Source organism: Musa acuminata, chromosome BXJ1-11, assembly GCF_036884655.1.
Source record: "Musa acuminata AAA Group cultivar baxijiao chromosome BXJ1-11, Cavendish_Baxijiao_AAA, whole genome shotgun sequence".
Lineage (NCBI taxonomy): Eukaryota > Viridiplantae > Streptophyta > Magnoliopsida > Zingiberales > Musaceae > Musa > Musa acuminata.
In genome coordinates this window covers 2,455,317-2,478,826 of record NC_088337.1, presented here as the reverse complement: position 1 = coordinate 2,478,826, position 23,510 = coordinate 2,455,317, and the positions used below count along the sequence as shown (strand labels likewise).

General features: G+C 41.3%; 3 protein-coding genes across 3 annotated transcripts; 2 read left to right on the top strand and 1 right to left on the bottom strand.

Annotated features, from left to right (window-relative positions):
- Nucleotides 1-5,898: 5,898 nt before the first annotated feature.
- On the top strand, nt 5,899-7,600 carry LOC103970293 (dehydration-responsive element-binding protein 1G-like). The gene has a single exon (XM_009384013.3). It carries the CDS (start codon nt 6,021-6,023, stop codon nt 6,669-6,671), a length of 651 nt encoding a protein of 216 aa, XP_009382288.2. The 5' UTR covers nt 5,899-6,020; the 3' UTR covers nt 6,672-7,600.
- Nucleotides 7,601-8,195: 595 nt separating this feature from the next.
- LOC103970292 (cell division control protein 2 homolog) lies at nt 8,196-18,203 on the top strand. The gene is made up of 9 exons (XM_009384012.3): nt 8,196-8,444; nt 8,610-8,665; nt 8,753-8,937; nt 10,506-10,626; nt 11,218-11,391; nt 12,386-12,549; nt 12,645-12,732; nt 13,106-13,159; nt 17,747-18,203. Exons 2-9 carry the CDS (start codon nt 8,657-8,659, stop codon nt 17,834-17,836), a joined length of 885 nt encoding a protein of 294 aa, XP_009382287.2. The 5' UTR covers nt 8,196-8,444; nt 8,610-8,656; the 3' UTR covers nt 17,837-18,203.
- Nucleotides 18,204-18,772: 569 nt separating this feature from the next.
- Nucleotides 18,773-23,007, bottom strand: LOC135596841 (uncharacterized). Its single transcript, XM_065089049.1, has 5 exons — nt 22,721-23,007; nt 20,377-20,638; nt 20,077-20,276; nt 19,782-19,969; nt 18,773-19,321 (listed from the first exon to the last, which is right to left on the bottom strand). The coding sequence occupies exons 1-5, from the start codon at nt 22,810-22,812 to the stop codon at nt 19,035-19,037; spliced, it is 1,029 nt and encodes a 342-aa protein (XP_064945121.1). The 5' UTR covers nt 22,813-23,007; the 3' UTR covers nt 18,773-19,034.
- Between the last annotated feature and the right edge of the window lie 503 nt (nt 23,008-23,510).

Sequence of the window (23,510 nt, the reverse complement as noted above, 5' to 3'; positions counted from 1 at the left end):
CATTACTTGTAATGCGCGTGATTAACTAACGTCAGAAAGGTTTAGCTTCCATCCTTAATTAGGATTATATGGCGGCCAGTGATATGAATTAAGCTAAAGACATTGAAAGATAAATAATGACAAGTGATTCGACAGACTTGCTAAGAAGGATTCCTTCTCTTTCTTTGTCTCAAAGTTAGAACTAATAATAGACTTTTTGCCACTTAACTCATTTAATATTTGTTTTCCCCCTCCTTTTCGATTCAAGATGTGATGGAAGAGAAACCAAATAGGAAATGTTTTATGTCGACGACCCATAAACAAGTACAGTTGGTAATGGTGAACAATAGTGGATACTTTTGGAGATCATCATTACGAACTGATCCTGAGATGGATATCTATGCTCCTTGAATGCAAAGAACTTAATTATAATGCACCGTTTGATGATAATGTTTTTGTGATCAGAGCAAAGAATCTGACCAGAAAAGAAAGCTTTGATTTATTTCCAAAAGACTCCTTTTTTGTCCTTCGCCCCCCTCCCTCTGTGATTAGGAGGAGGAGGCCTATCGGAAGACAGTCAAACCTATTCAATGATTCAATCCGTGGCGATCTCACAGAGCTCACAAAGAGCAGTCATATGTCTCAAGATATCAACGTGAGACGCAAAGAGCACTACCCATTTTGCCAGGTAGCAATCATGAATATTGCACGAATCATTATGCTCATTAAAAGTCGAACATGTGATCCCTTTATTATTATTATTGAGTTACTTTCCAGTTTCTTAAACTTGGTTGGTAAAAGACTATTATCACAAGTCCTAATTTAAACATAAGACATAACCGAATATTATATATTATAATACATACATATATACATATATATATATAAATATAAAAGCTTAAAATCGTCCTAATGTTTTTTTTTTATCACATTCTATTCTATTCCGTGACAACTTTGCAGTGAGAGAATCACAGAAAATATATGAGAAAGATACAGAGTTTGTGCCTTCTTGATCAGATGAACTTAGTTTCTCATCCATATAAAGAGGTGAGGTGATGCATTTATGCTAATCTTATCCACGGTTCATTGCAATGCATCCAACCATAAGCGACAAATTTGTGGGTCCAAAGCACAAAGCCATTGTTTACACATCGATGTAATCAATCCGACTCGCCAACCACACTGCTCATCTCAAGACTAATTTCTCTGAGGTATCTTTAATCGTCGATCAACGAAAGTTTCATGCAGCTAAAGGTCATAGTTAATCGATCAATAAAACTTAAAGATATGATGACGAAACCGATGATACCTCCATCGTTTTCGTCATTAAGTATAAGAAGCAAACCATGATAAAGAGAAGTGTGTTTATAATTCGCTTCCTATCATTAGGTTTATGGCCAACGATGGTGTTGTTTTCACCACTAACAATTTCCTCATTAGCAATCCACAAAGCATCGATCTTCTCTAAATTAACCATCCGATATTTCATAGATGGGATGGATGAGATGCATTCATGCAGGTGGAGGAGGAACGAAAGCATTTTGCGAATGCTCAACGCCAGCATTTGATGGGTGGCGATGTGAGGGTGGAAAGCTACAGTTGGTGGTAGAAGAGGCAGTAATGAAATATATATATGTTGCATGCAGGCATTTAATCTGTTCTTCCTCATAGTCAACTTCCATTCTCTTAGTCCTTATTGTAGCTTGTGCGACGATGGATACATACACGTAGAACTGCCTTTGGAACATTCGTCGCCATAAGCTACGGATAGAGACGTTCCATCGATGAGGATTCATCCTTAAACAAAGAGGGTGTACGTGTACGAAGCAGCCGCTCCAGCGATCTCCCTTAGATTTGGTGTGGGCCAAGAAACCAAATCTGATGGCAACGCCTACTCCGACGAATAAAACGTGCATGCTCGAGAAGAAGGCTGCAGGTTCCGCGAAGCAGAGCGGAGGCGGAAGGATGTGGTGGCGAAGAATCCACTTCGTGGAGGAGGGAGGTGGTGGGGCAGATGAAACCCCCCATGAGGGGATCCATACGCTACAGTAGTTGGGCGTCGGCGCCGCAATGCACCAACTAAAAGCAGCAGGTGTTGGTGGGCTGGTCGGGCATGGAAAAGGAAGACGCTGTTCTTCGCTCGTACGTTTGAATAAATGCTTCGGTGAATTGGCCGTGGCCGTCGACGCCGGTCCCACCACCGTGTCTTCTCCTCTCTCTCTCTGTACACCGCCAAGCTTTCTCTACAGGCCGCGGTCAATGTTAGCCCCACCTCTCCCCTACGTGCCACGGTCAACAGTAGCCCCACCTGAGACTTACTGATCCCTCTCTTCAATACGCGCCTATACAGACAACCATGCACACCCATACCGAGATTTCTCCCACGTTTGATTTCGTGATCATCATAACTCTTGGAAGATTTAACGAACGGACCTGATGGGGCATTTCTAAGGGACCGCTATCCAACAAGTCATGAGTTCGAGTAGCAGTAACAAACTTTAAAGATATTTGGGATTAAAATGAATTATTTTTTCATGAAATATTTTGTTGAAGCATAACAACCTCAACTAAAATCCTAACAGATCAAAACTAACATGTTAACTAACTTGATGATGTAGAAAGATCTCTGAGGCTGTGATCATTATACTAACTTTTGTTTCAGCATGTTATTTCGGATAAATAATTGGAATTGAATCGGTGTTTCATCATACAAAGATGGGCTCTTATAAATCTGATCATAATCCAGCCCTTAAAGCTTCACTCGATTAAGCTCTACCATCTTCTTGTTAGTCTCCAAGGCCAAACAAACCGAGGGTATCGGTATCTCAACCCTCCTCCTCGTAAGGATTCTAACCGCCAGGGGGACAGAAGAATCGGGCGATCGACGATGGTGGTCGTCTCCCGCCCGCCGCGTGCCTTTTGATAGTCGAGCGACGGCGTGGCGAGCAAGGGTCACCCGCAGGTGCTTCTTTGCGCTTCCCCTCCCTCTTTTTCCATCTTCGCCCTCCTTCCGATTTCTGGGTTTGATCCCGCAAACTAGGGTTTCCTCATTAGGGTTTTTGGATAACGATGCTACTGGTTTGCGCAAGCTGGCCCAATTGGCAAGTGTCAAGCCTATTTGGTTTGCTGAGATTGACGATATGACTCATGATTGTTGCTTAATGTTTGGTGAGCATTAATATAAGGTCTGATTTATCATGCATTTGTCTTTTATTAGTCGAGGAAGGAAAGCTGGAAAAAAGAATTTGAGCTTTAAATTTTTATCTTAGAGTAATAATTGCACTCACTTTCTATTGTATTATTGAGGATGAGGGAATCGAGGTGGCTACCAATATATTGTGATCACAAGTAATTTGAATGACCAGGATATATAAATTAAACCGAATTATGTTTTATGTTTGGACCAATAAAGCATCAAAAGCAGGGAATCGACCCCTGGTGTGTCATGCCTTCCTTCTGTCCTACTGAAAACACACTGGTTATTATAAGAATCTGTTCAGGAGAAGAGAATTAAAGCTTGGGGGGCTAAAAGAGGGAATCTTGTTTCTATATTTTGTAGTGTGACCATAGGAATAATTTCAATTTAAAAAACAGGATAATAGCTACCTTACTTCAGATCTTGATGAGCCTCTGTTTAATCTCTCTTTGTAATGTACTTGGTGAAAGCCCTAAGTTATGAATCATTTTTCTTCAACTAGGCGAGCTAGAAATCATTTAGATATGTAAATTAAAATGACTCTTGTCTTTTTTTCTTTCTTGATTTGCATATGCTTTAACCATTATGATCATTGTATGTTACACTTCTTTTGGTGCTCTTCAAGATTATTTTATTTGTATGATAATTTATATATTTAAATAGTGTTGGATATCGTGCGTCGTTTGCTCTGTAGTAGATCAAGCAGTCATTCACATTAGAACAGGGTTAGTATTTTGTGATCTTTATGAACTTCATCAATAGGTAAGTGTGTGGAATTGTGAGTTCTTATATGTTTTGTACAGGTCTATTTTGTGGAGAATTAACTGGCCATTATTTGAACAGGTTTTTTTATTCTAAAGTGGCAAAAAGTGGTTGAATTATTAATTTTCCTTTGTAATTTATTACTGAAGTAGTGTTATGGATAATCTTTAGCCCAGAATTTTTGATGATCTGATTGAGCCCAGGAAGCAGCATGAGTCCAGATGTTTTTTCATTTATGGAAGATTTGCTTAACTAGTTGAATTGAGTTGTGTATGGACTCATTTAAGTTTGAATTTAGTATTGAAAAGCCCAAACTTGTTGTGCAGTTCATGTCTATGTTCCAAAAGATAAAAAGGGTCAAAAATCTTCATCAAGAATATGGAGTGGAAAAGATGCAGATTATTTTAGTGTAAATGCCTTCTCTTTATGTTTTGATTTTGTTTATCATTTATCAATTTTCTATGGACCTATTTTCCAGTTAATTGGTCATTCTTCATTTCAGCAATTCTTAATTTATTTTGTGTTTTGTTCTCATGATGTTAAAATTTTGAATAAACTTTACGGAAAAGTATGTGTAAATAAGTTTTTTTTTTTTTTGCTAAGTGATAAGGGACAATGTGGTTGATCGATCATTGGTGCGACTTGTAGGTTCGTAAAGAATTATCTATTTTGAGCAAAAGGTGTACCCGCACGATTTTATCTTTACGGAGCATGTGAACTTCAAAAGACGTCTTTGAGGATAAAAAAGATATGACGAATTTATGAGTCATTGGTTCCCATACTCCTCGATTAATGTAGGACTTAATAGTTTTATCACTAAGACAAGTAGGATTTGATTACAGGACACAACTGCATTTAAATAGCTAGATGTTGAGATTTTGAATCATCAAATTGATGAGTAAGTTATTGATATGATCATCAAACTAATATTTTTAGGTAAATTTTTTTATTTTTAAATTTTATCTTCTTTAGAACCAGTTCTTAATTTTGACATTATATGACTATTTTGTATGATCTTAACCAGTTCTCCTTTGACTAGTTCTTAAAACTCGCATGTGCGTGTGCGCACGTGTGATGGGATTGCGTTTGGAGTTTCGACCAGCCACGAAAGGTGGGCTTATGGAGCACGCACCTTCGTTCCAAACAAACTTAATGACCGGTTCGATATGCGTGGCTCAGGTCGTAACGTGAATCTTAAAGTACGTACCCGCTCCTGTTCTATGCGCTGAGCCTGGGCCGCGTGGCTCTCACGCCACTTGACTGATCCCGGCTTGTTTGCACAGGTAAAATATCTAGTTGCCACCTCATTTTTTCGTCATCACACGGCTGGATCAGAAGCGTGTCGAAGAGATTCGTGCACTCTCGTGGGCCGGCGCCACTCTCCTGCGAGAGCGGCCACGACGGACCAGCTGATGATGCACTCGAATAAAAAGGATAACGGAACGTGCCAGTTTCCTTTATGCATTGAGGGCCTGTGATGGGGAACGTACCGCTAATCCTTCGGCTTTAGATAAGGCTGAACCGGGGACCGGTTTCTGGTATTGTACTGCGGATGAGCACCGACCCGCATCTGATTCTAAGAAATCCACCGGTAATCCTACCACCATAATCTACCCCCCAATTTGAACAGGTTAAGGTCAATTTTGGTTCAATCTTTTCATGCAGAACGGTCAGAAAAGAATGTTCGGATGACCCAAAATTATGTTTTCTGTGCCTTTGGTTTTCAGAGAGCAAACGGAGACTGAGGACGCTGCCAATTTAGTCATATTGGCAAAAGAGTAGAGGGAGGAGAGTCCAGAACAAACTCAAAGGAGAAGACCCGGTCTGACTCCAGCTGGGTCCTCCGCATCCCATTTGTACTCTCTCTCGCCCAACCTGGCGTTCCGTGTGCCGTGTTCGACAGCGACCCCTTCCCGCCACCCCCCACCCCCAACCCCCAAGCCATTTTATACCACCCTTCCTTCCAACGCCTTTCCCACTCGTCGGTCAAACACATCACTGACCCTGTCCAGGCTCGCCACCACACGTACCACAGCACCCGCATCAGCAGCAGCAGACAGAAGAAGAAGACAGCCGACTGGGAATGGAGAACTTTAGCAGCGACTCGACGAATTCGCCGTTGGCCCGGAGGTCGGCGGCGTCGGACGAGGATATGTCGTACGCGACGGTGTCGTCGGCGCCGCCCAAGCGGCGAGCCGGGCGCACCAAGTTCCGGGAGACGCGGCACCCCGTGTACAAGGGCGTCCGGCGGCGCAACGGGGACAAGTGGGTGTGCGAGGTCCGGGAGCCCAACAAGAAGTCGAGGATCTGGCTGGGCACCTTCCCCACCGCCGAGATGGCCGCCCGCGCTCACGACGTGGCCGCCATGGCCCTGCGCGGCCGCTCCGCCTGCCTCAACTTCGCCGACTCCCCGTTGCGGCTCCCCGTGCCGGAGTCGTCCAGTCCCGCCGACATCCGCAGGGCGGCGGCCCGCGCGGCCGAGGCCTTCCTGCCGCACCCTGACCCGGACGCTCCCGAGCCAATGCAGGACCAGAATACAACGTCGTGCGAGACCGCGGGGACGTCGGCGGCAGCCTGTGATCCATTCCTCGTGGAAGACGGTCTCAACTTCGGAATGCAAGGGTACCTGGACATGGCGGAGGGGTTGTTGATCGATCCGCCACCGCCGCTGCCGACGAACGATGACGACGACGAGAGCGACGGCAACGTGTCTCTGTGGAGCTATTCCATCTGAGACCGGAGGGAAGCATCCTGTACAGCATAGGCAAAAATTGCTGCTTCGCCGGAATTGGTGGCCAATTCACTGCCTCGTTTACGTTAGGAAAACAACTGCATAAACAAAATAGAATCAACATATACCAAAGAAGTCTTTCAAATAAAGGAGGGAGGGAAACAAGGCCAGAGTTGAGTAGAGTTGTCAAGAAGCAATATATGGTTAGAGCTGTCTTGGGGGATTCATTAGAAGTGAAATATTATTATCGCTTCTTGCTGAAAAGAAGCAAATCCGACTTCTACATTCTTCGGCAATAAGGGATGCGGCAACTATTGGTCGTGTCTATTGAGATAACGTTCAAGGAAAAGTAGGTGAGATGGCAGCGCTTCATTGGCGAGGAAAGCGGCCCCACGATCACGCTTTAAAAGGACCCACCGTCCATCGCGGGATCCGTGCTGTAGAATGAGCGCCTCATTTAGTCAATATCCTTATCTCAACAAAGATTCTGGAATGTCCATGTCGGCTGCTTCCGCAGATATGGTCTGAGAGGTCTCACCTATTCAAGGAAGGTTGGCACGAGAGGGTTCCTCGGAAGGTTCTTCGGCGGAATCTTTTGGGTACGGAACAATCCACTGACGCGGCTTCTGGGTTTTCATGGGTCCCGTGGAAATGAGATACATTGAACTCGACCTGTGGAAACCTTCCAAGGAGCCCGTGGTGCGAAAACTCCGGTTTGGATTGGTTTTCCTGACCTACTCTAGAGGAAGCGCTGTCCATTTACGTGTCTCGATGCCACGTGGGATATAAGTATCTAGAAAAACCAGAAATGCTTTGTAACACGACAAAAAGTCACGCGTCACGTGCCTCACACTCGAGCCCTGATCTCTCGGGCCCCAAACTCATCGATGTGTGTTCCCAATCAACCGTTGGAAAATTTATTTGCTGATTAATGCGATGAATATATATATATATATATATATATATATATATATATATATATATATATATATATATATATATATATATATGTATAAAGGAAAATTTATTGAGAAATGAATGTTCGAATGATTCACATTAAATTACGAGTAACAATATATGTTCATCTTAATTTTTATTGGGGAAAAATATGCAACATATGTCGTATATTCAAAGTTGATTCTCGTGAACCACATAATTTAGAAGAAAAAACAGTAACTTATTTGAAGAATAAGACACAGCACGAGAGGTCGAAATTGCTCGCGTAGTATTATTTTGGTAATCACGTGTATTTCACGTGACCTTAAGTCAAAGATGCGGTCAAACAGATTCATTGCCCTTTAGAGGCCACATAAGCACGTTTCCCGCGCCCGAGTGAGCTAAGCGGTCCTCTTCTGATTTGTTGAGATCTTACCCACGGACGTCTCTTGCCTATTGATTGGAACCGGACATGTCCCCACAAGATCTTCTCTGCTGTCACCAATCACAAGCAAAGGTACAGTTTGAGATAATTGATTCCCACAATTATCGTAAAACCCAGGGTAAATTGGAAGCAGAAGTAGTAGCTGTTTCCTGGCTTGACTCCGAAGACCGGATCTCCGCCCCCCTCTCCGACCCCCAAATTCTCTGGCCAAAAGCCGACAGCGGCCACGCCTACGCTGCCAAAGCAAGAAGAGAGAAGAAAGCGAGGCAGCTCCCGCCCGCCTCTCCCGCCTCTTCTCTCTTCTCTCTCTTTCAATCTCTCTACTCCGCCCCCTCTTCCTCTTGCATACGGCTCCTGAATCCAATCGCACCTCTCCCATCATCCATCCCCTTTCGGTACCCCCTTCTATCTGATTCTTATTATTCCTGCTTTTGGAGTGCGGATACCGCTAGGGCTTTGCTCCAAATGCGGTCCCTTGTACCAATCAAAATCGATTTGCAACGGAGTGTTGTTTTGCTTGTTGAGAATCCTTTCTTTTGCTTTTGTTTCTTGATTTCTAGGTCGTGATTGGCCTCTGCGGGCGCGTGCCGTGGTCTTCGAGGATCTAATGGACCAGGTGAGTGCTGCTGTGCTCCTCGCAAATGAACGCTTTTGTAGTTTTTATCATTCTCTCAAGTTGTAAAAGGAGGGTTTTTGGTTGCAGTATGAGAAGGTGGAGAAAATTGGGGAGGGGACTTACGGGGTGGTGTACAAGGCTCGGGATCGTCTCACCAACGAGACAATAGCTCTGAAGAAGATCCGGCTGGAGCAAGAGGATGAGGGGGTCCCGAGCACCGCCATCCGAGAGATATCTCTCCTGAAGGAAATGCAGCACAGTAACATTGTTAGGTAACTCCATTCCGACTCTCCCTTCTTCAGCTATGTCATAATCTCAGTTAACTTTACTTTTTTTGTGTCAATGCTTCCATTTGAAACTTAATGTTCCTTGAAAAGAATTAATTCGTCTAGAACTTGACGTTTCATGAATCCACCCTAGTTCTCAAGGTTTCCTCGTTATCATCATCCCTTGCTTAGCTCCTCAGAAGTGCTGGAATATTATCAGTATGCATTAGTCTATGGAGATGTTGCCAGAGAAATACAGGAACTTGGGGGAATTCACTGACTACTATACACATTTACGCTATTGAAATGCTTATAATGTTGCATTTTTGTTTCTGCACCTACTTTAATGAATATGCAAACAACATTTCCTGATCTCGTTCATTTTTAAGAATAATTCACATAGTAAAGGGGGGATAGCTGTGGTCTTCTGTTCTGAAATCTGAATTTATTTTAAAGGAAATTCTTTTATGATTCTTGTATAAGTACGTCTACTATTAGGAGTTGACTGTGGTTCTTCGGTCCTTATTGAGAATGTAAGCTAGTATGTTTTAGTTGGAGGTTTTGGAGTACTGTGAGTTCTCTGTCATCTGTATGGATGATTAAAAGTGAAAATAAAAGCATATTTTCGGAGGTCTCTGGCTGAACTTATTCAAATAAAATTACTTTGGGATGGAAGAGTTGTTAAGCTGACATCTAATTTTACTTTTCCTAGATGCACACATCTAATTTGATATCTTCGATTTCTCCCGGCTGATCTTGAAGATAAAGCTCTCATATCCACACACTAACGTGATATATGCAAAATTAGGACCAGTTTTAGGAGTGGCTAGAAGATTTAGGATCCATACAAAGCAGAATTCAGATAGCTGACACTGCCTGGAGTGTTGAGATTGGCCAATTTCATGTAGTCCTAATGTCTAAATTCAGATAGCTGTATATTGTTGGGATTGATCAATCCCACAAACCATGTACCAACTACCAATCCATAAGCTCAAAAATAGAAGCTGATATTGATGTTTGGGCTTCCTAAATTGACAGTTCTGACTGCTACAATATATGATATCTGGTCATAGATTAGCATAGCTTTTTTGTCGAACAAGGAGATGCATTGTCTATTTTTAATCATGTGTATGTGAGTGTTGCATTTGTCTGAAAGTTCTGTGTTGGCATCTACCTCTGAACTCAGTTATACAAACTAACCATTTGGAGCAGCAGCTACAAAGTCTTAAAATTCCTACTCCAGTAACATTTTCTACCTTACAAGTCTCAACCTAATATGACTTTGCCACAACACTGTCCTGTAGTTTTCTTGGATGTGAAAAATGTTGATAACTTTATATGATGTTGTAAGCTACCTTACGTGACATTTAACTCTGGATTATATCAAATGTTGAAGATCTACCTATGCATTTTTGATAGATGTGATTTTTCAGATTATTTTCTTCTTGATCTTATGTTGCTTTTTCTTTCTTGCCATCATGACAAGAAAAAACCTGTGTTCATAATTGTTCCTGCCATGAAATTCAAAAACTCAAGATTTTGGTGATTTTAATATCATTCTATTGGCACAACAGGTTGCAGGATGTAGTCCACAGTGAGAAACGAATTTATTTAGTTTTTGAGTATCTGGACTTGGACTTGAAGAAGCATATGGATTCTTGCCCAGAACTTGCTAAAGATCCTCGTTTAATTAAAGTGAGCACCTTTTTCCTGTAGAGCCTATCTTAATATATCCTACATTATTCATTGTAAGAGTACTATGCTTTCATATAGCTCTCACCATGTACATTAAGTGTAGAGAAAACGTCTTCATGAAAGTTAGCTGAAGGTAGTTTTGCAGAAAAAAAGTCAGGGGATTTGTCTTGTTTTATTGCAGAATCTGATGATCTGGTCAATTCATCAGTTTTTCAGAAATTTTCTTCTAAAGTAATAATGCAATACTTACTCAACACCATGTATGACTTGTAAATAAATATCTTTTATGCAGAAAACAACTTCTTTAGTTTTGTTTAAAGATCCATGATTTACAATGATTCCGGCACCTAGGTGATTTATTTGTTTGAGGCTCATATTCTTCAAAATTATGGTATTCTTATAAAAACTGTCAATGCTTCTAAGTGAAATTGCAAAAAGGCCCTGTTTATGATGCAAGTGGTGGTTTTTTTTTTTTTTTCTGTTACAGTGTATACATGCTCATAACGATAGAGATGAGTATAGAAATGTGTTCTGGGTTTATGATATCCATATCTTGGAAGCTTATGTCTTACTCTCTTTTTGCACCTGCAGACATATCTGTATCAGATACTTCGTGGCATTGCCTATTGTCATTCACATAGGGTCCTTCATCGAGATCTGAAGCCTCAAAATCTATTAATTGATCGGCGTACAAATGCGTTGAAGCTTGCAGACTTTGGGCTTGCTAGAGCTTTTGGCATTCCTGTCCGAACTTTCACACATGAGGTCTTGCATTATTATAATTCCATAGTCAGCCTTAAATTTATACTCATGCTTAGTGTAGATAAGTTATTGATGTTGATCACAAATGCCTGAAGCTCTCTTATATAAAAAGGTGAACCCAGGGTACAAGGCTCCTCCTAGTGCAGGTTAGAGGAGTATACAGCCTTCTCCCTGCAAATGGAGAGGCTGTTTCTGTGAGTCAAATCCTAGTCAACAGGTCAGAAAGAAGTAACATTTTTGTTGTCACAAGGCTTGACCTCCTGAAGTTATCTTATATCTTTCTCGAAAAAATAATAAAATGCTGTTTTAGATCAAATTTATCTTTCAGCATAGTGACTGTTACCATTGCTTCAAAGCCATCTGGTAATTCTGTTTTATGTGGTAATGCCTGGTTTGACTGCTGTCTTATGGAGTTAGGTTCTTCATTAACTTTTTCTGTAGATGGTTATACCATATCAGATAATTTGTAGACTAAATATGGTTTATGGTACTGCCAACAACCTCATTTCCCCAACATGACAATGTGCCATGCTCATACTGGCATGGCAGAAAATAACCATGATATACCAATAAAAAGTGTTTAATATGTCGGTGTCGACCATTATTATAAAAGCTCAACCAGCTTTTATCATAAAAGCTGTTCTGTTTAAGATCAGGCAGGTTCAGACCTTAGGTTAAAACAAAACAACAACAAGAACAATAAGCTGGAAACTTTCAACTATTTAGGGTCGACCATGGATCTTTTGCTGCAATTGAACTATATTAAAGAAATATCCTTAGTTAAATTAAGAGGATTTAAGTCTTAGGTTACAACCAACAAATGTTAAATATGGACTAGTGCAAGTTGCCCAATGCCTCTGATAAGGTCTCTAGAGTCCAGATCATGCTCGTGTATCTCAGGCTATATGCCTGAGGACAATACTTGCAAGAAATTTAACCCTTGAATTAAAGACTTCCAAAATCTCATCTCATCTGTACTTTTCTCTAAATCCTTCAGGTGGTAACACTTTGGTATAGAGCACCAGAAATCCTCCTCGGGTCCAGAAATTACTCAACACCTGTTGATGTGTGGTCAGTAGGCTGTATTTTTGCTGAAATGGCGAATCAGCGACCCTTGTTTCCTGGAGACTCTGAGATTGATGAATTATTTAAGATATTCAGGTTTTTGTTGTTTAATGTATGCTGAAACATGCTTTTCTTGTATTTGATAATGATACTTTGTATCTAATTTATGTAAAAGCTATTTATTCTCATAGAATCTTGGGTACTCCAAATGAAGAAATTTGGCCTGGAGTTACTTCCTTACCTGACTTCAAATCTGCTTTCCCCAAGTGGCTTCCCAAGGTATGAATAAAGAACATTATATCTGCTTTCACATGTCAAAATCTTTTTCTTGGTAAGGCTGAATGAATAAAGTCATTTGTTAGGGAATTTATGAATGCCTATATCATATTTGAGAACCCAGTTGTTAGGATAAATGAGAGAAGGAAGTTATTCAAGTATGACAAAGGACTCCTGTGTCATTAAGATACTTGCATTATCTGATAAAGGACTCTCTCCCACCCCTTTCCCTCTTCATACCTTGCTTAGACATGGGATCAACTCCTTGATGCTAATCTAGTATTGCAATCCTAAGCGTATGAGAGCTAATATTTTTGGATTTGCCTTCGTGGCATACGTCAATGCTAATATAGCTTATTGGATTTCTGTTGTGCAGGATCTAACAACAGTAGTCCCAAATCTTGAAGCTGCAGGAATTGATCTTCTATCGGTAAGTTCTTCCAGTTTTGATATATGCATATTTCAAAGATCTCTTGCTTTGGTATTTCAAATTTTTGATAATGCTAATTTGAACAATCAGACATTGTAACATTTAGTAAAGTGTTACTGGTCATATGCAACATTTTGCACTCTACTGGCATAGACTTAGCTGGAGTTGTTTAAGTCGTGAGGTACCATTATGTTATTCGTCCGTAAAGAGTCAGTCTAGTTGCAACCTCGCTCAGGTTCCAAAGGACTTGTAAGAGAGCAAATTGATTAGTTTAGAAAACAGATAGCATACAAGTTCCGATGTCTCGCAAAGAGGGTACCTAAACAAACAATTCAGCAAACACTTAGTGTGTAAGAGAGAAAAGAGAAGAAGGAGAAAACAAGAACTTTAGAAGGCAAACAAATAGTCGCAAGTCCACAAACAATTGCTCCCCGGGTGTTGGGCGTGTTGGCAAGTCCTCGTAAGCTTACATGCGAACTTGAAATCCAATCAATACCCAACACGGTCTCAAACCCCTATCTAGTCCTGTGCCACCCGAGTGGTTCTAAGATGCTAAGATGACTAACGTTTCACACCGTACTGCGACCTATAGAAAATAGGCCATGACATGCAAAAACTAGGCCATTTTGGGGGTAGTTTTGTCCATTTTGATGAGTGGTCACTCTACAGGCCTACAAATTGTTTCTGCTCACAGTTTTCAAGCAAAAACAGATAAAAACAAGGCAAAACACGATACCAAACATATATATAAGCAAACAAAAGTGACAAACGATCCTTTGACAAAATGTGTTGCGAGTGAGTGACGATCGTCCGTGACATTCTCCACCATTTAAACTATTAATGCACTTGTCAATGCTTGTTGGTAGGCTTTGATGACGACTTCATGTTGCAGGGCATCTTTAGGCTCCCAATTGGCTTTTATCTGAGGAAGTTTTTGCCACTTCACCAAGTATTCGATCTACTCTGCCCCATTCGGTAGCTTTATCTTGCGATCCACTAAAATGGTTTCTACTTGTTTTTCGTTGGAGGCTTTGGTAGGGGTTTTAACTGAGTTGGAACATTTCGGGAAGCATCTTGTGTATCTGAGTGGTTGGCTTTCAAGTTGCTTGCGTGAAAGACATTGTGAATTTTGAGTTATGTCACTGGTTGCAACTTAAGAGATATTGCCTACCTTGCTAATAATTGGGAAGGATCCTTCATACTTACGCATCAATCCCTTGTGCACTTTATGCCTAAAGAACTGGAGTGATGCTAGTTTGAGTTTCACCAGCATCAAGTTGTTGACTTTGAATTTCTGTGGTTGCCTCCCTAGATTTGCCTACTTCATCTTTTGGTCGTTTTCTCCAATAAAACCCAGACAATATCTACATTTTGGTGTCATTCCTTTACAAAGCGATATGCTGATGAGTTACTTCCGATATAATTGATCACTAAGGTGTGAGGAGTTGACGGTTGTTGCCCAATAATGATCTCGAAGGGGTTCTTAGATGTAGAGCTCTATTGCAAGTTATAGGAGAATTGGGTTATGTCTAATAACTTCACCTAGTCATCGTTGGTTGGCACTCACGTAATACTAAAGATATTGCTCAAAGAGCGAATTTATTTTTTTAGTTTGACCATTCGTTTGAGGGTGGAGGCTTGTGGAGAAGTATAGCTTGGATCCCAGCAATTTGAATAGCTTGGTCCAAAATCGTCCCAAGAATCGTGCGTCTCGATCGCTGATGACATTGTGCGAAACCCCCTAATAAATACTTCACTACATTCTTTTTTATCGACTTGGCCACCTCCTCTGTTGAGCAATGTAAAGGTGTAGTAATGGATGTTGTATACTTTGAAAATCGATTGACCATCATGAGTATCGATCCAAGTCCCCTTACCACTGGTAAGCTTGATATAAAGTCCAAAAAAATGCTCTCCCACGACTTTTCTGGTACGGACAATAACTCCAAAAGTCCCATTGGCTTCCTTTGCTTTACCTTATCTTGTTGGCAAGTAAGGAACGTCCGAATATATTCTTCCATATTAGTCCCCATCTTCGGCTAATCAAAGGCCCTTTCCACGAGAGCTAATGTTCGGTGAATACTCGGATGTCTTTCCCGAAGGGAACCATGACACTCTTTTAAGAGTTCACGCCTCAAATTGTTCGCTCGGGGAACATAAACTCTATTCTCTTTAGTGTAGACGAGTCCCTCTTGGACTCAAAATTATTGTGCCTTGTCTTCTTTAATCAGTTGCATCATGGTTACTGCTTGGGGATCACTGTACAGTCCATTCCTGGTCTTGAAAGAAAGTTGGATTGCAATTGACTTGCTTGGCTTCTGCCTTCCAATTGCACAACATTCACCATCTCCACTTTCCTATTCAATGCATCGACCATGACATTTGCTCTTCCAGGCTTGTACTCCATTGCCATATCAAATTCAGCCAGGAAGTCTTGTCATCGTGCTTGCTATGGGGAAATCTTTTTAGTTTAAAAGTAACTTAATGCGATATTGTTTGTTCTTAGCACAAATCACGTTTCGAGAATGTAGTGTCATTATACTCGTAGACAGTGGACCATTGCTGTCATCTCCTTCTTATGCACCAGATACCGTCACTTGTTCTTGTTGAGCTTGCAGCTCTCGTAGGCCACCAGGTGACCCTCCTGCATAAGTACTCCGATAGTGAAGTTCGAAGCATCTGTGTGGACTTTTAAAAGGCTCCCAATAGTCTGAAAATTTGAGTATTGGTTCTTCTAACACAACAACCTTTATGTCTTGGAATGTTACTTCACATTTGTTTGACCATCACCAAGGCTGCTCCTTCAACAACTCCATTAGTGGAGCTGTGCATTTTGAGTACCCAGCTATGAAGCGTCGATAATAGTTGACGAAATCAAGGATCTTAGCTTCAGTACCTTCTTTGGTGTTTGCCGCTTCGCTACAACCTGCACCTTCGATCTGACCATCCGAATGGATCCTCCGTTGACTCGGTGGCCTAAGAGTAAAATCTCCGTTTGGGCAAAGTAGCACTTCTCTCTTTTCACGAACAAAGTGTTCTCTCTCTGTGAATCTTGAAAATTGTTCGAAGTTGTTTGACATGCTCCTCGAGCATTTGGATGTAGACAACGATATCATCCAAGTAGATGATCACAAACTTGTTGGGATACTCCTTGAACAGTTGATTCATTAGAGTGTAGAATGTAGTCGGAACGTTGGTTATGACGGAGCAACGAGGGTGATGTTCTCTCCCGCATTAAAAGCCCTCGTGAGCAACGTAATCTTGGACACGAGAGATTTTACCTCCCTTGTGAGTTATCTACTCCAAGAAGCCTTCGTTGGTCTTAGTAGAGTTTCTCTAGATTCGTTTCAAGAACATCAAGGCGGGTTTCTGCAGTTATAAGCCTCTCATTATGGCTTTTCTTTTCGGTTGGCGCTTTGGGTTGTGCTTCCTCCGCACATGGAGAATAGTCAACTTCTCGCTCGCCATTTTCGTTGTCGTGCTCCTCTTGAGCGACTCTAACAGCTTGAGAGCGAGTTTGCACTTGTAGCCCACTTGCGACTGTTTGGGGCAATCTTCTGACTTGTCTCATCTTGCTTGATTCCTCATGGTGCTTCGCTATGGCGAGATCGCGAACTTTCGCAATTTGCTCGAATTGTTTGCTTGCTCTAATACCAAAATGTTAGACTTAGCTGGAATTGCCTAAGTTATGAGGCACCTTTGCGTTATCCATCCGCAAAGGGTCAGCCTAGTTGCAACCTTGTTCAAGTCCTGAAGGACCTTTAAAAGAGCAAATTGATTAGTTTAGAAAACGAGCGACGAACAAGTCTCGATGTCTCACAAAGAGGGCAGCTTTATGAGCAATTTAGCAAACACTTGGTATGTAATAGAGAAAAGAGAGGAAGGATAAAACAATGAATTTGGAAGGCAAACGAACAGTCGCAAGTCCACAAACAACTGCTCATTGGGTGTCGGGCGCATTGGCAAGCCCCCATAAGCTTTATGTGCGAACTTGTGAATCTAATCAATGCTCAAGACTAATCCGAAAACCCCATCTAACCTTGTGCCACCTGGGTGGTTCTAGGGTGCTGAGACGGCTGATGTTTCGCACCTCACTGTAGTCTGTAGAAAATAGGCCATGGCACACGAAAACCGAACCATTCTGGGGTAGTTTTGTCCATTCTGGTGAGCGGTCGGTCTCTAGCCCTGCAAACTATTTCTGCTCACAGTTTTCAAGCAAAAACATAAAAACAATGCAAAACACGTTGCCAAATATATGTACAAGCAAACAAAAGCGACGAACGGTCCGTCGACAAAGGTGTTGCAGCTGAGCGATGATCGTCCATGACACTATGTTGATTCTAATAAGTGATGGCATTAAGCATATGCAATCAGATTTACCTAGTTCAACCGCTTTCTCTGATTCTGGAGTTAGTTTGCTGTTATATCTAGTTTTGAGATTCTGAGACCAGAATTCTTTAGCTGCTAAATCATGTCAAAACTGTAATCATCAGCATAGATGCTTTGTTTCTGTAGGAGAGATTCGCATTTGTTTCACAGCTAATATGGCCAATCTCTAATCAATCTAATTACCATTTTGGCTCTCAGAAAATGCTCCACTTGGACCCGAGCAAAAGAATCACAGCTCGACAGGCTCTGGATCATGACTATTTCAAGGATCTCGGATTGATGCCCTGACTATTCTCACGACTATTCATGGCGAACCATCTGCTTGTGTCTCTGCTACCTCAATCGCGATTGCCCTCTAGATTAATTGCCATATGGTGCTCTTGCTTCGATCTCATCAGAAACCACTGCTTGACATGGCTTTGTTTGGCGCAAAAGGAGGCGTTCTTCCTAAGTACCATGTGTAAGTTAAGCCGATACAACAGTACGCTGCCACTTTTGTTTTTTGTTTTTTATGTGTGAGATATTTCTTCTCTCTCTTCTTTATTTGGAACCAATAGTTGGGTCTGTAGCTTTACCGCTTCAGATAGCGTGTAGTCTCGTGTGTATGATTGACATTTTCACTTTCGTGTTTAGCTTGCAAGAATGTTTGTTTCAAGTTATTATGCCACAAAATCTAAACTTATATGATGGAGTATAATTGTCCTCACTCAATGCAAGTCTTAGATAATCTTTGAATCAATCTCAAGCATCAAAGCAGTGAATCTTTTTTTCCAAGCGTGGATAAGCCTCTGCGTAGCCGTCGGGGCTTCACATTGAAGAATCGCAATGTCCGCATCTTCATATATATATATATATATATATTGCCCTCTCCATCTAATTCCCGTTGAGAACAACATATACGGAATATACCATATGTTGGACATATAATACGTGGACGATGGATTGGACCTGTATACAAACTCATGTTTTGGCTGCTACTTGGCTAGAAATATAGTGCAAAAATGACCTCAAAGCACGAGAATTGAAATGACCCACTCCGTTGATGCATTAACGATGCAGCAAAACCAAGTAGTTCAGCAGTGCATGGCTGCTTCGACATGGTCGGATGCTGCTGCTGCTGCTGGTAAAGCCCCAAAAGGTGCATCACAAACACCACAAAACTGGTGGCACAAAACCGACTATGTTGCCTTCGGAAAAAGGCAAATACAAGTACAATGCCACGAGTTTCAAAAGGAATTCCTCAAATATCAACTCGAGAAGAGGAAGAATGCTTTTCAGCAAATACAGTGCAATGTCACATGAGTTTCTGTAAGGAATTCCTCAGATATCAACTCAGAAAAGAGTAAGAATGCAAACTGAAAAACGAGGAGAGGGTGGAGGGTGACATTCTTCAACTATTAACAGATAGACAGAGAAAAAAATTAAAGTAGATTTACAGCTCAATAAGTCAAGAAAGAGAACTGGGTTTTTTGTTTGTACTGCTCCTTTACCTAGCTTTCTTCGTGATGGCTGATGTTCGAAACTCGACATCTTCATAGACGAAGCTCCACCAGAGATATGCAAGAGGTATGTTGGTGGCATGCCACAATGCATGGGAATCGACATAACCTTTGTAAGGTGGAAAGTCGTATAACTCCAGAAATATGGCCATGGCACCACCAATGACGACCGCCCATATCTTGAAGCGCGAAGGGTGCCGTGTCACCCCAGCCCAGACAGACCAGAGGAGCACTTGACCGATGCCCATGGCGACACAAACTTTCATGTTAAGCTCTGCAGAATAGAAGTACCAACTTCACACTACTGTTTATAGACATCTTATTCCCACTCAGTAAATTTATTATCAATAAGCCATCTACCAGACGTCTATCCAAAGCTAGAAGTCTGCTGCATCTGAGATCTCAGTTTATGATTATGCTACTATTTAAAGCTCATGCCCCTTTTAGAAAAGTGTGCTCTCGGCTTAGGAAGAGCTCTCAAGAAGTCATCTATAGCTACCAAATAAGAGAAGGGAAGAGAAGAAAGAGTTTGCCTCCCAATTTGAAACAGAAGATCTATCAAAAACCAAGTGTTTCAGGAAACACTTTTATACTGGCTGTATTACATCGAAGTACTCGACTGTCTCTAAAAATATAGCCACCATTAATAAGACATACAGACTCTTCCTCTCCATGCATCTACAGGTGTAGTGTTCTGACTATTAAGGAAGATCTAGTGAGAGAAGAGCACTCACCATGGTCCAGTTTATAGAAGTTGAGATACAGGATATGTGTTGTCAGAAAGGCCAACAAAGGAGCTCCAATCATGACCCTTGAAGCTTCAGTCTTCACATTAAAAGTTCGTAGTACAGCAAGAATAAGGGCGAACCCAATTAAAGCCACAGATGACGAATGATCCAACTTCTCCGTCAAATCAAAACATCTGTAGAAGATATCAACCAAGAGCAGTCAACAACAAAATGATGAAAAGGGGATCTTTTCTGTTTGATTCAAGACAAAGACCAAAGAAAGAAAAAAAATCACACGTACCGAGTATGATATATAGCACCCCAGAACCAGGCGTTCATTGATAACAGCCCGTATATATGCCACAAGCAAGTGTATTCATAATATGTCCTCCCACTATGGGGCCTAAGCGGCAACTTATAATATGATAAGAGGAAAAAAGATAACCATCCGTTAAATTGCACCACAAGTGTTAATGCAGAGAGGACAGCAGAAACAGGTTCCTGACAAAGAAACAGCATTATCAAAGGGTCACACACAAAGGAATCATTACCACAAAGTAAATGATATGGTACTCTATTTAGTGTTAACAGAATGACGTACCTGAAGAACAGATGAACGCTTAAAGGGCCATTTACCATAATACTTAACAGGTCTGAGACCAAGTGCTTCCCTTTCTTTTTCCCGTTGCATCATACAAAAGTATTGGCAGTCGCTCCTACAATTCCACTGTTTCCATTGAACATATAGTGGCTCTTGCATATACCATGGACTGTCAGCAAGCACACCATCAGATAAAAACTGGCAGTGCTGGATTGAGATGTCTCCAACAGACCCCATTTTTTCACATTGTTCAATACATACTCTACAAAAAAAAAAATCAAACGGTTATAAAAAAAGAATTTTAATTTATTAGCACACTATTCTTATTTGCTTAATCAGAAGTTGATATTAGAAAAGGTTTCCCAAGAACTAAAATCTCAGAGATGCACGATCTAGTCCAAGTTCTTTCTACATTTACCTTGGCTGCTTTTATATTTTTATATATGAAACCATGTGGAAGACATAAAACAATCAAAGACTTGATAAAATTTATAGACATTGATGTGCCTTGAAGGATTTCCTTGCTACTGGTATATCTATGCGATTCATTTACGAATTGATGAAAGCTGCAAAGCATAAAGCATGCAACCAGCAAACTAGTACAAGGGAAAAAACAGCTATATGACAGGGGACCTGCCTGGCTTGGACCTGTTTAATTCAGCATCGATTGGTTGCCTCGTTAACTTAAAGTTAATATGGAGCTTCCTGCTGATCTCAGTTGGTGCATTGTTGACAACCTTAATTTTACAATGGGAGAAGGGTATTATTGCTGGCATCATGTCAGCATGAAATGCGTAAGCTGGCACAATAATCAATAACAGCTACAATAAAAATAACCTAATTAAAAGGTTCCATCAGCAACCGCAAGGTGGTTTCGTGACAAAAAATAAGTTTCTGTCCCTCCAGGAACAAGCTACTCACTTTCTCGGCGACCAAGCAACTGTTAAATGATGACGAGTAACAACATGCACAAGAGACTTTTAAAGGGTCATTTTCACTGTGATTCATACACCCAACAACAATTACGCATGGCGGTGGCTCTCCGTAGAATTAGCTGGAACACAATTTCAGAATGGCTTTCTATAGAATTAGCTGGAACACAGTTTCAGGATATGCTTTCAACCTTATTGGTGCCTTACCAATGTCGCTATTCCTGCTTGGTTTATGTTGTTTAGCTATGGCTTTCAAAGGTCAACCGATTTTCCAAAGATGCACCATAGTTGACATATCATACATTTGCTTAAATCAAATGTTACCAAAAAGTTGTCTGTTGGGAATTTATTCTTCTTTAATCATTATACAATCTTATGATCCGCTCAATCTGCCAGTAATCTTATCCATTTTACCTACTCCGATTTTGCCACTCAATCTGCAGATTTCTTTAATTGTAGTTTGTTAAGCAATCTTCTTTTTGAGCTAATACTATAAGGCACATAAAGCAGTATGTAACTTTTTATTCCTTGTATATCCTTTTTATACTGACAAATGAGTGAGGAATGTCTGCATGCACAGTATAATTGTCAATGCTAACTTAGGTCACCTGATTATGGAATCCAAGTATTGTATCTGCAAATAATAATGACAACAGCAGAGTAACCTCGCTCAAATGTGCATTAAGAAAGGTATGAGGTCATGTTCAGCAAATTAAGTATATCTCTTGTTAATCTTCTACAAAATCTTGGAGTAACATGAAGCCAACCAACACAGAGCTATATCATGCATGATAACAATTTCTTGTCATAAAAGACAAGAAGGCATTAACTTTGAACCCTATGCTGCCACCAATGAACCAAATGTTGCTTGGCCAAATTTTTCTACACCATAAGAAACCCAGAAAAAGAAGCTAGAAAGTTGTAAATGGAGAAATGAAGTTATTTTCCTGTAGGACCACTTTCAGAGAGATGATCCTCTTGAAATTATCTTTGATACTGCCAAAAACTTAGCAGGAATAGCAATACTTCACAGAACCTGACATCTCCTAAATTTAGGTTGAATTTGTTTCTTAAGTCATTCATCTTTCCAGGAGATCCAAGATCCAACCAAAGACTGACCTACAGTTGATTGGAGACTCATCAAGCAGCGTTAACCACTTTACCTCTATTATGGTCATATTCTAGGGTGAAAGAAGCTAACTATTAACAGATACCAAGAGAACCCAGCAGAACCGAAGCTAAATGTCTTTTAAAACAATGACAAAAGCCATAACATCCAACTATTTGATCCAAAAAAAGAACCTTTCGTTTCCAATTTCCCAAAAGGTGGAACAAATCAGACAGTAACCTCACAAATGCGACAGGCAAATTATATGCTCGTCGGACCGTTTTCCATATAGAAACAAACATACCTATAGAGCGGATCGGCGTCGCCCTCGCTGGCATCAGTAGCTCCAAAGAGACACCCAAATAAGAAGATCACCAACAGCCAACAGCGATCCATTAATGAACTCGGAACGCTAAAAACAGATGTGACCGATTGCTACGCGACGGACGAATCAAGAATCATAATTTGGCGAAGGAGAACTCTTATCGAATCATTAGATCCCCTCTCCAACGCGCTGTTCGGGTGAGAAAGGGGCAAAAAGGAAAGATTTGGGAGCAACGAAGAGGCCTGGGATTGCTCTCCTCCTCCCGGCCTCTTGTTTCGCCCTTTATTGTTCGTCGCTGCAAGTTGACGGACGATGCCTATCGTCACTAGTTTCGTAAACCCAAACCACGACGCGCGCATCCCAGGTTGGGTCCCACAATTTAAGTGGTTTGCGAATAGGGTAGCGAAGTGGGTGTCCGATCCACGCGTGGTAGTAGCGGATTTTTTTTAACCCGTTGGAAGACCACGAGCGAACGCGTGGGGAGTATTTTTATTTCTGACCTTAGTATTAATAATCTTTGGACGATGCTTGTCTTACGCTTCCGTACACACCCCTATTCCTACCTGCTTAATGATTAGGATTACTACGGGCCCACACGAGTGGCGCATGATCGGGTAAACACTCGGTGCATCTCGCGACAGACCAGCGGAGTATTTTAAAGACGACGGCGACGTTTTAGGAATTCAGCCCATGAATTGGGGACAAATTACGTGGTGAACCACTCCGGGTCTTCGGCGCCGGTTCGCCCAGGCGGGACGCACGGATGGAT

Bases quoted from the DNA above. Each gene is read 5' to 3' on its own strand.
- LOC103970293 (XM_009384013.3), top strand. From the start codon at position 6,021: ATGGAGAACTTTAGCAGCGACTCGACGAATTCGCCGTTGGCCCGGAGG.
- LOC103970292 (XM_009384012.3), top strand. The intron at 12,733-13,105 runs GTATGAATAAAG...TCTGTTGTGCAG, and splicing joins TCCCCAAGTGGCTTCCCAAG to GATCTAACAACAGTAGTCCC. The intron at 13,160-17,746 runs GTAAGTTCTTCC...TTTGGCTCTCAG, and splicing joins CAGGAATTGATCTTCTATCG to AAAATGCTCCACTTGGACCC.
- LOC135596841 (XM_065089049.1), bottom strand. From the start codon at position 22,812: ATGGATCGCTGTTGGCTGTTGGTGATCTTCTTATTTGGGTGTCTCTTT. The intron at 19,970-20,076 runs GTACGTGTGATT...TATCTTCTACAG, and splicing joins GGTGCTATATATCATACTCG to ATGTTTTGATTTGACGGAGA. The intron at 19,322-19,781 runs GTGAGTGCTCTT...TCTATTCTGCAG, and splicing joins CTTCTATAAACTGGACCATG to AGCTTAACATGAAAGTTTGT.